At 35.4% G+C, this 15,669-nt stretch overlaps 1 protein-coding gene across 2 annotated transcripts; it reads left to right on the plus strand.

Annotated features, from left to right (window-relative positions):
* The first annotated feature begins 8,528 nt into the window (after positions 1-8,528).
* On the plus strand, positions 8,529-14,895 carry LOC132039833 (synaptotagmin-2-like). Of its 2 annotated transcripts, none has more exons than XM_059430362.1 (12): positions 8,529-8,688; positions 10,426-10,524; positions 10,617-10,667; positions 10,745-10,868; positions 11,522-11,640; positions 11,841-11,942; positions 12,177-12,251; positions 12,331-12,407; positions 12,477-12,723; positions 13,078-13,428; positions 14,008-14,139; positions 14,504-14,895. In XM_059430362.1, the coding sequence occupies exons 1-12, from the start codon at positions 8,578-8,580 to the stop codon at positions 14,633-14,635; spliced, it is 1,620 nt and encodes a 539-aa protein (XP_059286345.1). In that variant the 5' UTR covers positions 8,529-8,577; the 3' UTR covers positions 14,636-14,895. The 2 variants fall into 2 exon arrangements, with proteins under 2 accessions (XP_059286345.1, XP_059286346.1); XM_059430363.1 differs by lacking the exon at positions 8,529-8,688 and adding an exon at positions 9,842-10,280 and having other exon boundaries at positions 14,504-14,894.
* Positions 14,896-15,669: the final 774 nt, after the last annotated feature.

Consider the following 15,669-nt stretch of genomic DNA (forward strand, 5'->3'; position numbering starts at 1 on the left):
GTCTCTTAAGTCATTCAAAAACCTCTCTTAAGTCATTCCAAAAAAAAAAAAAAAAAAATCAAAGTTCCTACAAAAAATGGCTCAAGATATTCCACCGCTAAGGTTTCAATACATTGGGATGGTATTATCCTTGATGACAATAGTACAAGCGTTACAATAAAAGACCAAATGTTCATGTTAAATGTCCACTTGAAATGTCTTATGAAATCACTAGTCACTTACATATATGAAAAAATGAAGGTTAGTACAGATGAGTATGAAATCTCTATAACAAGCAGATATCCACAATCAATTTCCAATAATATAGTGGTTTATGGTAGGCATTATATCAATGATGATGATTCTTTGAGAGATTATTTGAATGCGCGTAAGAATTAAAACATTTAGTCGCCCTTAATGTTTTTAGACGTATACAAAAGATACCCCGAGAGGTCCCGCAAGAATAGCCCAAGCTAACACGTATGGAGATTGTAGTTCTTACGGGGGTATTTTTGAGGGCTGTGTGCACGGGAAAATCTTACCCAACAATTAAATCAAACTTGATAAATATGCATTCTTATATTATTATTTTGTGCAGTAGCTCGTGTTTATTGTATGTATTGGTAAATAACCATTTTTAAATCTTTGTAGGGGTTATAGACCTGATGCGAGTAGTATTGGGCAATCATCTCAATTTAGTGGAGCAACTCATTATTATCAGAACTCTCAGTTCAATGGAGTTGATTATTATAATAATTCTCGGTTCAAATGAGTCGATTATTATACATAATTCTCGGTTCGGTGCTGATTATTATCAAAACTCGCCAATGGTACCAATTGTGGATGAAAGGCAGTCCTCTCAGTTTGGTGGAGTTGATCATTCTCTACACCATGCTCATTCTCAATATGTGTAGGTTCATCACTTTGATGTTAAATAATTTATATATATATATATATATATATATATATATATATATATATATATATATATATATATATATGTTAAACCGTGCTAAGCCGGCCCAAACTCAAGATATGCAGATATTTTAACTAAAGAAATATAATTTGTGTTAGTGAAGTGTACAACAACAACAACAACAACCATATACCCATTGTAGTCCCACAAGTGGGTAGTTATATAAAAAGCAAAATTTTCATTCCACTCCTTTAATATTTTAACTTCCATTTTGATGAAATTATTTAATTCAAATCAAATTTGGAACCGAGAATTTGACATTATAACTTATGTATCCTAATTTTCTGAAGTTATTTAGTTCTAAATAAATAATCTATACATAGTTAATGAACTTTTAAGACAAATACATAATTTAACTTGTGCACGAGTGAGTGCCTCCTCTCTTTAATTAGGGATTAGGGGGTTCGAACATGGATATGGAAAAAAAAATCTTTGGAGGAAGCGCTCCCCCGAATAGGCGCGATGCATGCGAATTATCCGGATTAATCGAGCTCAAATGCTGATATCGAGCACCAATCGTAAAATCAAAGAACGTGAAAATGAGGCAGAGGTTCGATAGCTTTTGAAAAGTAGACTTTAAAACAAAAACAAAAAAAATTGACATAAATAAATAAGATTAGGACCTAAAAGTAATTAATTAAAAAGTTTTAAAAAAATTTGAAAATTATTGTAAGGACTACAAAGTCCCCCGGGCTCGATAGCTTTTGAAAAGTAGACTTTAAAAACAAAAACAAAAAAATTGACATAAATAAATAAGATTAGGACCTAAAAGTAATTAATTAAAAAGTTTTAAAAAATTTGAAAATTATTGTAAGGACTACAAAAGTCCCCGTGCTCGATAGCTTTTGAAAGTAGACTTTAAAAAAAAACAAAAAAATTGACTTAAATAAATAAAAATTAGGACATAAAAGTAATTAATGAAAAAGTTTTTAAAAATTTGGGAAATTAATGTGAGGACTACAAAAGTCCTCACATTCCCTCTTATATATAATAGAAATATATATATATATATATATTTGAATTTAAAATTTAACATATGCTTTTTATCGTGTAGGAGGAGGCCTCTCTTAGAGATGGCGCTCGATTGTCCAAGTTATGTGGATACATGGAGAGTGATGGCGATGAACCGGCCTAATAATGCGAAGGTAACCGATGATGAAGATAGTGAAGGGGATGAAGAAGATACGCATTTTAGTCCCCGAAGAAACCGGGCAACCTCTCACCACCACGTACCACCTCCGATGGCGAAAAACCCAATTCCTGACAGCCCAATGCAGTGGCATCCTAACTATGTTCCATATCTTGAATATATTTCATATCTTGACAGTCTCCAAGGTCGTGAGGATGCATTTGTCTTCACAAGAGATGATGATCAAAGTCGCCGAAAACGTGTAGTGAACCAAAAAATCCCATACCGATGAATGCGTCCTTGCAAAGCGGAATGCGATTCACATAAACAAAGATGTTGCAACGGGGTACATCGGAATGTATTGTATAAAGGATATGAGGGATTTTAAGGTTGATGACTCAAACAAATCGGTATGGAAGGCGATTTGTTGACATACTGAAATTTGTCGGTGGTTGCTTCGAAATTGCTAAGCCCGATGGTCCAGGTGAATCACAAAATTCCACAAAGACAGCTTGTGATATGGGACAAGTCGACAGATCATTTTAGTTTAGATATAAACATGATTGCTCATGTGTTACTTAAACACATTAAGGAAACTCCAAGGTAACTTATCTGACCATTTACATTATATATCTTATAGCAATTAAAATATCATTGCTAAATGTTGTTTGTTTAAACTTATGCAGGATGCCTATCAAAACTTTTATTAGCATGGTCCACTCAAAATATGGTAAAATCATAAGCAAGAGAAAGGGATTTCTCGGGCGTAAACGTGCTTTTGAGATGATCTTTGGAACTTGGGAATCCTCTTTCGGGCGTTGCGGGGTATATGGCGGCTCTAAAACATGCTAATCCGGTAATCGTTGTACGATGGCGGCTTTAGAGGCGTAATTTTCGACTTTGTCTTTTGGGCATTCAAACCAAGTATTGATGGTTTTGCTCGCCGCCGGAATGTGATATCGATAGATGGGACGCACGTATATGGCCGATATGACATTAAGCTCCTAATTGCGTAGAGTACGGATGCCAATGGGTCAATATTCCCTCTTGCTTTCGCAATTGCCGCCAACGAGAGCAACGAGACATGGGGATGTTCTTGACTCATCTACAAACTCATGTTATTAAGGGTCGTCACGGCATATGTGTCCTATCGGATCGTCATAAAGGCATATTGCACAATATGCGTACTCTGGAAGGGTGGCAGCCTCCACATGCTTACCATCGATATTGTTTAAGGCACTTAAAGGCTAATTTGCAAATAAAGTTTGGAAATGGAACTGTAAACAAATTGATGTGGGGGGCTGTGATGCAGCATCAACAAAGAAAATGGTCGCATGAAAACGGAGTCGCTAAGGGGAAGTAAGTGAAGAGGCATATGTTTGGTTGATGAAATTAAGTTGAAAAATGGACGCTTTATCTTTGATGGAGGAAGGAGATGGGACATGCTCACAACGAACAGCTCGGAGTCTTTTAATGGACTCCTCAAATCTACTCGAGGACTACCTGTCACTGCAATGCTAAGACTAACTTTCAAGCAGGTCGTGGAGCGATTTGCGGATAGAAAAAAAGCGCAGGCTATATTAGCCGATTTAGGGAACATAGATGCCAAAGCCCTACAAAAAGATGGAGCACCATAGAAGAAAGGCAGAGGGTCACCAAATGACCGAGTATGACGTCGTTCAACGAGTGTATGAAGTTAGAACGGGTTATTGCGGCAACAGAAAGGAGGAAACAAACATATCGTTACCGAGCGTATAAAATCATGCACTTGTGGTAAGTGGCAAACAGTACCACATGCCATGTTCTCATGCAGTCAAGTGCTTTGAGAAAATGGCCAGAAATGTAACTGATTATGTGGCGGAGAAATATGAGGTCGTAAATTACCTTAGAGCATATTCCGGCCAATTCCATCCCCTTGGTGATCAAGCTTATTCGGCACCAGCCGTTTTTCTATGGTTGCGAACAAGAAGCATATCCGTAAATTGGGAAAAAACAAGCTAACCCGTTATCACAATCAAATGGATGTTAGAAAAAAGACTTACTCGCAAGGCTCGACATATAAGCAATTTGCGACGATAAGCGTTACGTGGGCAAAACTCCCGTGGTGGCATCATATCTGGAAGTAGAAGAGTGTCTAGAACTTGATTTTTTTTTAAGTCTATTGTAATTTAATAATGTATTTCGTTGCTAATGGAATGACATATTTTTCAATTATTATGAAACTCTCGTATTGGATGAATTATTTTTAAATATTATATTTATTTTTGCACATTCAAAAGGTGCGGATTACACAATACAATAACAAAATAAAAAAGACATAAAAGAAAAAAAACTAATACAAAGCAGAGTAATTTTTTCTTTTCTATCTTTCTTGAACCAAAAAAGTATTTCATAGCTTTGGGAGTAAAACAAAAGAGATTAATCAAAACCCTATAAAATATGACACTTAAACCTAAATATAATAAGTTTTCAAACGTACTTCGGAGCACTTTACAACCCCTAAAACGACGATCCAAATGTATATGTATACTTGATGTAATGAGCCGATATTATTGTATACTAAAAAAAATATTAAGTTCTATATAAAATATTTATATTCCGGTGTTTTGAAACGTGATTAATCTTCGGCCAAAGTACGAAAAAAACCTTAATTTTGAGTTTGATTTCCAAAGAATAAAGGTTGGGGTCGGGGGATTTTGGTAGGGGTTTCACGCTTGACTGCGTGAAGTTTTTTTTTTTTTTTTTTGGGCTACAAAAGTGCCGGATCCGGGATACCCGATAACATTGTAATGTTATTAGTATAGTCCCTGGGCAAGCATGACACACAGACCGAGAAATGGTCCAAGTACTTGCTAGAAAAACACATAAGATACATTCCTTTTCTTTTTTGGGGGCTTCCTAAATCCGTGTCCAGTACTCGCATTAGAGCCCGATTAAATTTCAATTTTTTGGGCGGAGTGCCCTTCTTTTGGGGTGGTCTTTAAATTTTGCCCCTCATATTTGTGGTCTTTAAATTATGCCCTCATATGCTCGGTCTTTAAATTTTGCCCTTCGCATCGCAACTTTGAGCTTTCGCGCCGAAATCATGGGGTTACGAGTTCGAACCCCCGCTCACATAAATTAAAAAAAAAAATCGCAAGACAAGGTTTGGTTCGCAGTGTATGCGGACCGGCAGATACCATACGCCTTATGGGCGGATGACTTGGCAAGATGCGGGTCCCGCATAACTTTGATAATTCCTTCACAAAGTTATGGCGGTGGGGGGCATACTTTTAACGGGCAAACTTTTATTTTTGACCCGGCATAACTTTGTGAAGGAATTATCAAAGTTATCCGGGCTAAGCATACTTACGCCAAATCATACATAAGGCATAAGATCGGGTCCGCAGATAACTTTGGTAATTCCTTCACAAAGTTATGTCGGTTGGGCATACTTTAACGGGCAAACTTTTATGCGGGGATCCGCATAAACTTGTGAAGCGAATTAATAAAGTTATGGGACCTAAGATACTTACGCTAAGTCTCAAGCCATTGAGGCATAAGATGTCAGTCCCAGCATAACTTTGGTAATTCCTTCACGTTGTATGCCGTCGGGGGCATAGCGAAATTTAAACTCGCCTTGCGAATTTTTTTTTTAAAATTTGATCGCGCGTGGGTTCAAACCTCGGGAACCTATGGGTTTTTAGCCGAAGGGCAAAATTTAAAGATTTCAAAAAAAAAAATTTAAAGATCACCCAAAGAAGGGCAATTAGTCGGGAAATTGCCCATTAAATTTGGATTTGCATCGCGTAAGGCCCAGTGGGGAAAAGTCTTTCTATTAGCGATTTTTTATACCCCTCAGCTCGAACGGCACTACGATTAAAGAGGCCATTTTCATCCGTGCATCACATCCTTTGGTGGTAGGTACATTCATCACGAAGATAAATCACAAATTGCATATGAGCAACAATCTTATGATTTGCACATTCTAAATTCTAGCTTGCATTAATAATAATAATAAAAAAAAAATGAATTCACTCAAGGACTCAAAAGCAAGCAATTGGCTATTTGACCCAAGTCTTGGGGAAAATAATTGAGGGACCTTGTGAGTGGGGCATGTGGACCAATCTTGAAATAGACAACATGCATTATTAAAACGGCCGACCATGTTCCTGATTCATGTTCAAGCACAGTACTCTGTGTTGTTTCGACCCTCAAGTGATGGTGACTTCAACTCAATAAATGATCATTTTTGGTTGGTGCTGATGGAGCTTGAATTTCAGATATAATCCTAGTGGCTCTTGATTTTTTTTTCTTTTAGCGGAGGACTATGGTAGAACAAATACACTAGTTCGATGCCATTATTTAAGTTTTGATCCTATTTGAATGAGTTGTGTAATACATCGCTTTCGGGTCAGAAGTTGGAGTTCAATTCTTGATGTATTGCCAGAAAATTTGCCTTTCCACAATCCATGGCAAACTAGCAAGGAGTTTCTGACGGTTGGGCTTGCCACAAGTTCGTGCGAATCACAAAGAGTTTAGTGCATATTTTAGCGTAACTTTGTAATAAATTATTGACAAATTTTGATAAATAATTTTGCCGGTAATCCTGACAAATTATAACTTGCCAAACAGACTATAAGCCTAATAATGATCCTTTTCAGTATCTAGTAAAGTACACGATAATGAAAGCATTTCTTTTTGGTTTCTTGCAAGAATATTTTACATTGTCAAATAAGCTTACTCGATATGTATCCTACTTCTTGTCTCCCTTTGAGCCAACTATTTCTAGCCTGTCCTATTTTTTTTATTTTTTTTTCGCTTAAGATTTCTAGCCTGTCTCTCAAATAAGAATATACAAAAATTCGATGGATATATTACGATAAAACCTGACTACTATTTCAACGTTCTTTGGAATTGCCGATGATTCTTTTAAAATGTAAAATGCCGAATGAAAAAGAGATAGTGGCAACAAAATGAAACACTCATATATTTCATCACCAAAACATATAATTTAGTGGTATTGATGGAAGTCACACTTATTTTGTCTCAAATTGTTTTGCAATTCACAATAATGGTTAGATTAATTTGACCTGGTTAAGAAAAAAGCCAAATGTGTAGATTAATTTGATTTATTTTCAAGGGAAAGTAACTAGATTAATTCGTATTTTCAAAATGAAAAATTCAGTTGCTTAAAAAACTATATGAAATTACGATGAGTTGTAAGTTTACACGTACCATTCACTCGGGAAGTAAAAAGTCATTTTGGGATGGGAGGAAGCAGTTATCCTTTGATTCCATTCTAAATAGAATAATACTATATCCTTCCGGATAAATAAGAGTGTCCACTTGGCTATTTGCACACCCCTTAAGAAAATATTAATTTCTAAAAAAATAAAATAGGTGATTTCACTAAATTGCCCCTAATTAAATAGGTATTGAGATTTGATCACATAACACTTAATAGGGGCAAATTTGAAAAAATAAGGTTAATTATTTCTTGATTTACTAACTGGACACTCTTTTTGACTCAAACAAAAAGACTAAGTGGATACTCTTTTTGATCCGGAGGAAGTACTTTATAAATATGTTATACATCTTTTTATAATTTATACAGTAAAGTCATTTTGAGATGGGAGAAAATAGTCATCTTTACCTATTCCATTCTACGAAGAATGGCATTATATAAATACGTTATACATGTATTAAAACATAGTATTCTTATGTTATTTGTTAATTTTATTTAAAAACTTAATTAATTGATATCTAAATTTACTTTTAAAACGAGATGCATTCAACACCTTGAAGTATGTGATTTACCGGTTGATGATATGCGTTAAAGAATCATGAGACGAAAACATTAGATGATTTATTTCTATTTGTCCACTCCTTATTGGATAGAATTATCTGGTAGGTACCTTGGAGGTACTTACAATACGTGGATTTAGTCCAGGTATGCACAAACTGACCAATCCTTATTAGACAGAGCTATTTACTATCCGTGGATTTAGTCCAGGTAAATAGATATATTAGTGATCATAGTCCCACAATTGTTCATTGTTTTAAGACAAACAAAGTACATATCATTTAAAGGAGATTTATGTTTTTCACTCCAAATGGAAACAAAAGAGAGAGCGTTACCGACATGTTTGGAATGCCACAACAAGCGCTATAAATTCCTTCCCTCCTAAAAACCGTTATAATATGTGTGGTTTATTTCGGGTGGACGTTGTTCAATGCAACATGCACCATTTTTCCACCAATTAATTAATACTCTTTTAATTTATTAATATTATTACTCTGAATCTTGATATTGTTAATATTTTGCATGTTTAATTCCTTATAAGCACAGAAATTTGCGACCCCATTTTGCTGATCTTTGGTAATTTCTCATAAAGATTTTTGGTTTCATTCTATGTAGGAATGTAAAAAACAAGAATGATATGTTTTTCTATTCTTGTTTTGTTTTCCTTGCAGAAGATTTATTTGAGAGATATTTGAAAGGAGAATAAAGATGGGATTGATAGGGAGTATATTGGGATTTTTTGGATTTGGAATGGGGATAGTCATTGGACTAGTGATCGGGTATTTCCTCTTCATCTACGTTCTACCAACTGATGTCAAGGTCACCTTTCTTATTGCTCTCTCTGTTATCATATATTTGTCTCTCCTTGCATGCTTTTTTCTGCCTTCAATCTTTCTCTCTCTCTATATATTTTTGTGTGTATGTATATGTATAGTGCCTGAAAGTTGCACTAAGTAAAAATGTGTTTTTTTTTGTGTGTGTGTGTATGTAAACACTATCGAATACCTTGACATAGGTATAAATCTTAGGTGTGATATTCTTACATTTTTTGGGAACCCCCTCACTCAAACTATTAAGTCCAAGATGGTTGGTGCAGTAGCGGAGGCAGTATTTTCACCGAGAGGTTCAACAACATACACAGTGTAACCCAGAAGTGGGGTCAGGGAGGGTAGAGTATACGCAGACCTTACCCTACCTTTGCAGGTAGAGAGTTTGTTTCCGATAGACCCTTCACTGAGAGGTTCAACATCTAATATATACGTAAAAAAGAAATTGACCTTTTCCAGTAAATTTTGGAGAAAAATTGACCTTATAGTTGATTCGAGAAATTTTTTGAGAAAAAATCTATGCTTTTTGAAGGTGAAGTTTGGAAGTAGAAAAATTCTTTATGTCATGTATCCTTCATTAATGCAACCTCATATTCTATGTTTCAATTCTCGATTCTAGTATTCAGCGAAAGGTTACACCTAGAGGTTCTGTATTACGGGTCATTCTTACTCCACTAGCCGTAATAGGCAGGGGAAGGAGCACTACCCCTAGGTATCAACAGCACGAAAAGTTTATTCTAAGTTTCCCTCTTGCTACACCCTTGAGTGGGGGCATATGCACCTACTGTGCATAGAAAACATGACAAAACAGATAAGTGTGGTTAGAGTACTACTACCTATTTTAGTTTTGAGTGAGTTATTTAAGAACCTCTATGTGTAAGTATCATCACTTGAGTTCCTCGTTTTTTTTGTGAGTGTCTGTTACGTCTTTATATTTGTGTTTTTTTTTTCTTTTTCGGTACATTGGAAAATCTAAGTAAACTACTTAAAATCATTCATAAGCTACGTTGCTTGAATCGGCCTGGAGCAAGGAATCCATTTAATTGATTGCATCATCCCACACTACCAAATCTTCTTCATGTTTGTGGCCTTCATTAGGCAGAAAATCTGACTCATGTTTATTTGACTGTTATATTGTATTATAGTAGTAGTAGGGTCTGTAGGGAAAGAAATATAATGGAGTAACACTTGAAAAGTTAGTTTCAACAACAAAAACATCAGCAGTGCCTCGGTCCCAAGCTAACTGGCATCAATTATATGAATCTTTACCATCGATTTCGGTCCATTTGGATCCATTACATTTCAATATTCACCTACAAAATTTGTTTGATTCAAGAAAATTTTAAGTGAATTTGGATCCTTGAAAATTGGAAGTCTGTATAGACTTAGACTGTGTTATCAATGAAATGGTGTCAAACATTTTGAAGCTTTCCTATATAGAAAGGGGTCATATAGATTCTAACGAATGGAGTATTAGATACTTTGAAGTTGGAGGGAAAAAATTGCCTAATTACGTGAAGAAAGCTTTGCCTACTTAGGGCTTGCAGTTTAAGTGAAGGTGTCCTTTCTCATTTAGCAGATATGGTAATAAGATTTTCAGTTTAGGTCATAAAGTTAGTTTTCAGACTAAAGACAGAGGATTCATGTTACTTCATCTCAATAATATCAGCAATCTGTCTGAAAAGCAAAACGCTTTAGAATCATCTTATTTGGGCTTTACTCTTTTCAGCATCCTGATATTCGGCCCTTGGCGGAGCAAGATACTGAAAGCCTGCAACATCTGCTCCCTGAGATACCACTTTGGGTTAAAAATCCAGATTATGATCGTGTACGTTGTCATCTTATATCTACTTGCCCCAAAGATTAAGAGGGAAATATTTCTTTGCATAACAACCTTTTGCTCTAACTGCATTTGTGCAGCTTGATTGGCTTAATAAAATGATCGAACTCATGTGGCCTTATTTGGACAAGGTAAATGCTTACTTGTATAGCACATTACGCTTTTCCCTTTTATTGAGCCAAATATTATTGACATTCGAGATTCTCAGGCTATTTGTAAAACAGCAAAAGGTATAATAGATCCGATCATAGCTGAGCAGATTCCACCGTACAAAATTGAGTCGGTTGAATTTAAATCATTCACCTTGGGCACCTTGCCACCTACATTTCCAGGTTAGCTGCTCGCTCTTTCACTTAATTTGGACACACCACCAAAAGGACTTAGCATCTACGTTATTCGGGTCCTTCAAAAATGTCCTACCCTACCGACATTGATGCACGCCTTTTTTTGGAGGATCCCAGCAACATAGCTTAGAATTAAGTTAGGGAAGTGATGATCTAAGTTGGTTTAGCAATAAGAAGGTTATGACTTTTTATTCTTCTGATGGCTGAATCTCAAAGACTAATATTTAGTGTCAAGCATATTGAGTCTTAATTTATTTGAAGTTACTCTGCTGTCCCGCCTCTCTTTCCTTAGCATTTCTTTCCTTTCTCTATTATCTCGTCTTGTGACTTTCCTTCTCTTGTACAGATACTTTCATTTTATATCCACTCTTTCCTTCTCTTTACTGTATGGACTTTATGTTCTTCCATGCATAAATTTAGCATGCCTCATATGACTAACCTGTTGAACCAGATGCGGAACCAGGATTTGAAGTTTATGGTTCGAAATTCTAGTCCTTTAAAGTTATTGGATCCTAAAGTAATAATTTGTATATATTCAATGAATTGCTTGAGACAAATATAAGGTTTGGATCAAAGCTACTGGGTTCCCCCGAAATCGTAACCGAAAAACCTAACTCCGCCCATGTGTTGAACCATGCTAGGAATGAAGGTCTATATCACTGAGGAGAAAGAGCTGATAATGGAACCAGTCATCAAGTGGGCTGCTAATCCTAACATCACCGTTGCAGTAAAGGCATTTGGGTTGAAAGCCACTGCTCAGGTAATTCCAACACAACTATACTCGAAGCAACAAATAAGATGATGTTAAAAAGTTGTTCTGAAATAAAACAAGTCGTTTGTGCTTCTAGTTTTAAGAATCATGTTCGAAGAAACGCCTTTTGTTCCTCTCTTCTTGTTATTTTTTCTTCAGCTTAAAGTTCACCGCTGTCATTTAACTGCTGACACTTGAGATTGTCTCAGGTGATTGACTTGCAAATATTTGCTTCTCCTCGAATCACCTTGAAGCCACTCGTTCCGACCTTCCCATGTTTCGCGAAGATATATGTTTCTCTTATGGAGAAGGTGAGTGCTCATTCTCCAAACTTACTCAATATGAGTAAACGAGTTAATCAAATCTCACTCCCTGAAAATGTTGCATATTTCATCTCCCTTACGATTGTGAACATAAGTTAGAAATGACAATATATCAATTACTATGTAAAAGTACAATGAGTTCAATGCTAAGAACCTAGAACCTTAAAGTTGAATCCATCAATTTCAAATCTTGAATCCGTCTCTGGTCTAATCTTCTTGCAGCCTCATGTTGATTTTGGACTAAAACTTCTCGGAGCAGATGCAATGTCCATTCCTGGTCTATACAGATTTGTTCAAGTATGGTCCCTTATCTCTTCTATAAATTCCTTTGCATTTATCTTCCAGTCTCACTGACTTAATTTTTTTAATTCCTCAGGAAATTATCAAAGATCAGGTTGCAAATATGTATCTATGGCCGAAAACACTCGAGGTTCAAATACTGGATCCTTCCAAGTAAGTTTCTTCTTTCTTCATTTTTTCTTAATCCTGCAAAGATAAATTATATTTTGTTCTTTTGTACAGAGCAATGAAGAGGCCAGTTGGGATTCTTAACGTGACAGTTGTGAAGGCAATGAAGCTTAAGAAGACAGATTTCTTGGGGCTCTCAGACCCCTATGTTAAACTAAAAATGTTTGGCGACAAACTCTCATCGAAGAAAACAGGAGTCAAACACAAAAACTTGAACCCCGAATGGAACGAGGAATTTAGTTTCGTGGTTAAGGATCCAGAAACTCAAGTCTTAAAATTTTCTGTTTATGACTGGGACCAGGTATATATTGTTCTTGATCAAAGTTATCCTCTATCGTTGATCGTATCGTTTTCAAAAAGTTACTCTCTCTGCTTTTGTTTGTCTTAGTTTGACACGGCACGGAGTTTAAGTAAATACAAAAGATTTTTGAAATCTTGTGGTCTTAAACTAAAGATGTGTATAAGTATCCAAATGCCCTTTGAATCTTGTGGTCTTAAATATGCCACGTAGGAAGTTGGGTGACATTCTTTTCGAAACAGACTAAAAATGAAAGTAAGACAAACAAATTGAAACGGAGGGAGTATTTCTTATGCAGTTCTGAATCTTTTGTACATTTCCTCTTTAATATTGAGAATTTTCGTGTTTTTTGATTAGGTGGGCTCACATGAAAAAATGGGAGTGAATATTGTCCCATTGAAAGATCTTACGCCAGACGAACCAAAAGTATTGACACTTGATCTTCTGAAAAACTTAAAACCAGATGATGTTCAAAACGAAAAAGCAAGAGGACAACTTGTTCTTGAAGTGATGTACAAAGCTTTTAATAACGAAGAACTTGCGAATGGCGCTGATGAATCAAATACGGTAGAGAAGGCCCCTGATGGAACACCTGATGGTGGAGGAATGCTCGTTGTTATTGTCCATGAAGGTCAGGATCTCGAAGGGAAGCACCACACCAATCCATCCGTACGTATGCTCTTCAGAGGGGAAGAGAGAAGAACTAAGGTAATTTTTTACCATGCATAACAGGAAACATAGGTAAAGTACTGGAAATAAGTACCTATAATTAGAGCAGTAAAATTGTTTGGACTAATCATTTTCTGATGATCTACAACAAATACTAAGTGAGAAGTAAAAGATTGTAAGGAATATAACTTGCAGCCACATGCGGATTTAAGGGGTACTGTGAGTTCAACCGAACCTATTGCTTTCGCCTTGAAATTCGAATTATGTATGCATATATGCAAATATAATCTGAAATGTATACATACAATAATATCAAACTCATTCTCAACTCACTAACTATAAATCCTGGATTTACCTATGCTGGCAAATTATAATGTGTCATGTAGCGAAAATTCAATATTCTTGAATATGGGAAAGCAACTTTATGCACATTCCAAATGACACAAATGCAACCTTACTGTTTTACAAGCACTTAGTTGCATTGGTTTAACCAACTTTCTTTCCCTCAATTAACTTTTCATGTTGACCAGTGAATAATGTCTTTTGGAATTGTTGGTTTTAAGTGATTTTCTTTCATTATCCTTAATCCATTCTTATTTTTCCTTGAAACTTCCACAGGTAGTAAAGAAAAACAGAGATCCAAGGTGGGAAGAGGAGTTTCAGTTTGTGATGGAGGAGCCACCTGTAAATGATAGAATTCATGTAGAAGTTGTTAGTACTTCAAAAAGGATGGGTCTGAGACATCCCAAGGTACATTGAGCTCTCATTATAAACTGGCGTACGCAGAATTTTTCATAAGAGGTGTCAACATTTGAAAAAGTGTTTTGGTTGGTTGAAGGATAGACTTAATAAATCACTATAATAACAAGTAATATCTTGGTTTTGCTTACTAGATATAGACATATCTACTAAAATAAATAGACAACGCCGTGTCACGTTACGCTACTTGGTGCACCGTATATCTGCCCCTAGCAAAACTAAGATTTTGAGAGCTTGTAATTCGAACAATAGTGTAACAAGTCCTTGTAGACTAATTTGTACACTGTCAGTGCATTGAATTTAAACTCTATTCTATTTACATTTAACATATGTTGATCTTTCTTTAATTTTTTAGGAAACTTTGGGCTATGTGGACATATACCTTGCTGATGTTGTGAACAACAAGAGAATTAATGAGAGATACCATCTTATTGACTCAAAGAATGGTAGACTTCAGATTGAGCTGCAATGGAGAACTGCTTCTTGAGGATACTGCCAAATCCTCATCTTTGTAAATGATTTTAAGAAGAAAAATTAATCCCACAATTAAATTTTTGTTTTGGGGACACAAGTTTGTTTCTCTTTTATTTAGAGTTTTCCTGTACACAATCATAGATTTTTAAGTGTTGCTCTTAGCTTAATTCTTTAGAAAAGCAAGCCATTTACTTGATTTGTTGCAATGCATGATAGTTTGGTTAAAATTTGGTGTGGTGAGGAATTCGGGGTATAACTCTGCATGTATATTTATACATAAGCAAAAAGTAAAGAGTTTAACTAACTAATTATTCGGACATTGTAGAGGAATTTTTATATTATCAAGTCACACAAAATATATCTGCAGGTAATTAACCCTTCAAATGTGAGATTAATAATCTTGAAAATAAGGCAGAACCTTCTACGAAAACTAAAAGTGTAAAAATGATTTACAAATGTAAATCTAATTTAATTATATACACCGACAGACGACAACTTGAAAAAGTTTTGCATCATGAGTGGGATTTTACACATTATGAGATGTCATTTACCATATTTTGTAGATTACAAATTCTTGTCTGCTACTATTTACAGTAATAAACATTGAATTTGAGGGTCTAATTAACGAGTTAAATTTCTAGTAATTATAGGCAAACTTATAATTTTCTTCTACTAGTGGTTCAACTTCCACAACGAACGTCAACACTCAACAGTAACCTTTGAAATTTATCAATAATTTGCAATTAATTAATTAGATTATATGAAAGAGGTTAAAGTTAAGACACGAACATGTGCTGCTGCTATTTTTAATAAAATCAATGTGCTAAAGTTAGTCTCCTTCCCAATAAAGGTAAGCAATATTTTAATGTAAGTCTTTGTTAGACAAATGGGCATTTTATTATTTAAACTTGGACCACATATGACTAATTAACCTTTATTATAATTGAAAATCTTTTAGATTGTTTGCGTGTTGATCGAATCAAAGTTCTAGTGGAGACGTAATAATCAAATCCTCTACACGGAGGAAGGTCTTTGGACCAGCCAACA

The sequence above is a fragment of the Lycium ferocissimum genome, chromosome 12 (assembly GCF_029784015.1).
Source record: "Lycium ferocissimum isolate CSIRO_LF1 chromosome 12, AGI_CSIRO_Lferr_CH_V1, whole genome shotgun sequence".
Classification (NCBI taxonomy): Eukaryota; Viridiplantae; Streptophyta; class Magnoliopsida; order Solanales; family Solanaceae; genus Lycium; species Lycium ferocissimum.

Coding starts and splice junctions, on each gene's coding strand:
- LOC132039833 (XM_059430362.1), top strand. CDS start 8,578: ATGGGATTGATAGGGAGTATATTGGGATTTTTTGGATTTGGAATGGGG. Junction 10,525..10,616: donor AAAATCCAGATTATGATCGT/GTACGTTGTCAT, acceptor GCATTTGTGCAG/CTTGATTGGCTTAATAAAAT. Junction 12,408..12,476: donor CAAATACTGGATCCTTCCAA/GTAAGTTTCTTC, acceptor TCTTTTGTACAG/AGCAATGAAGAGGCCAGTTG.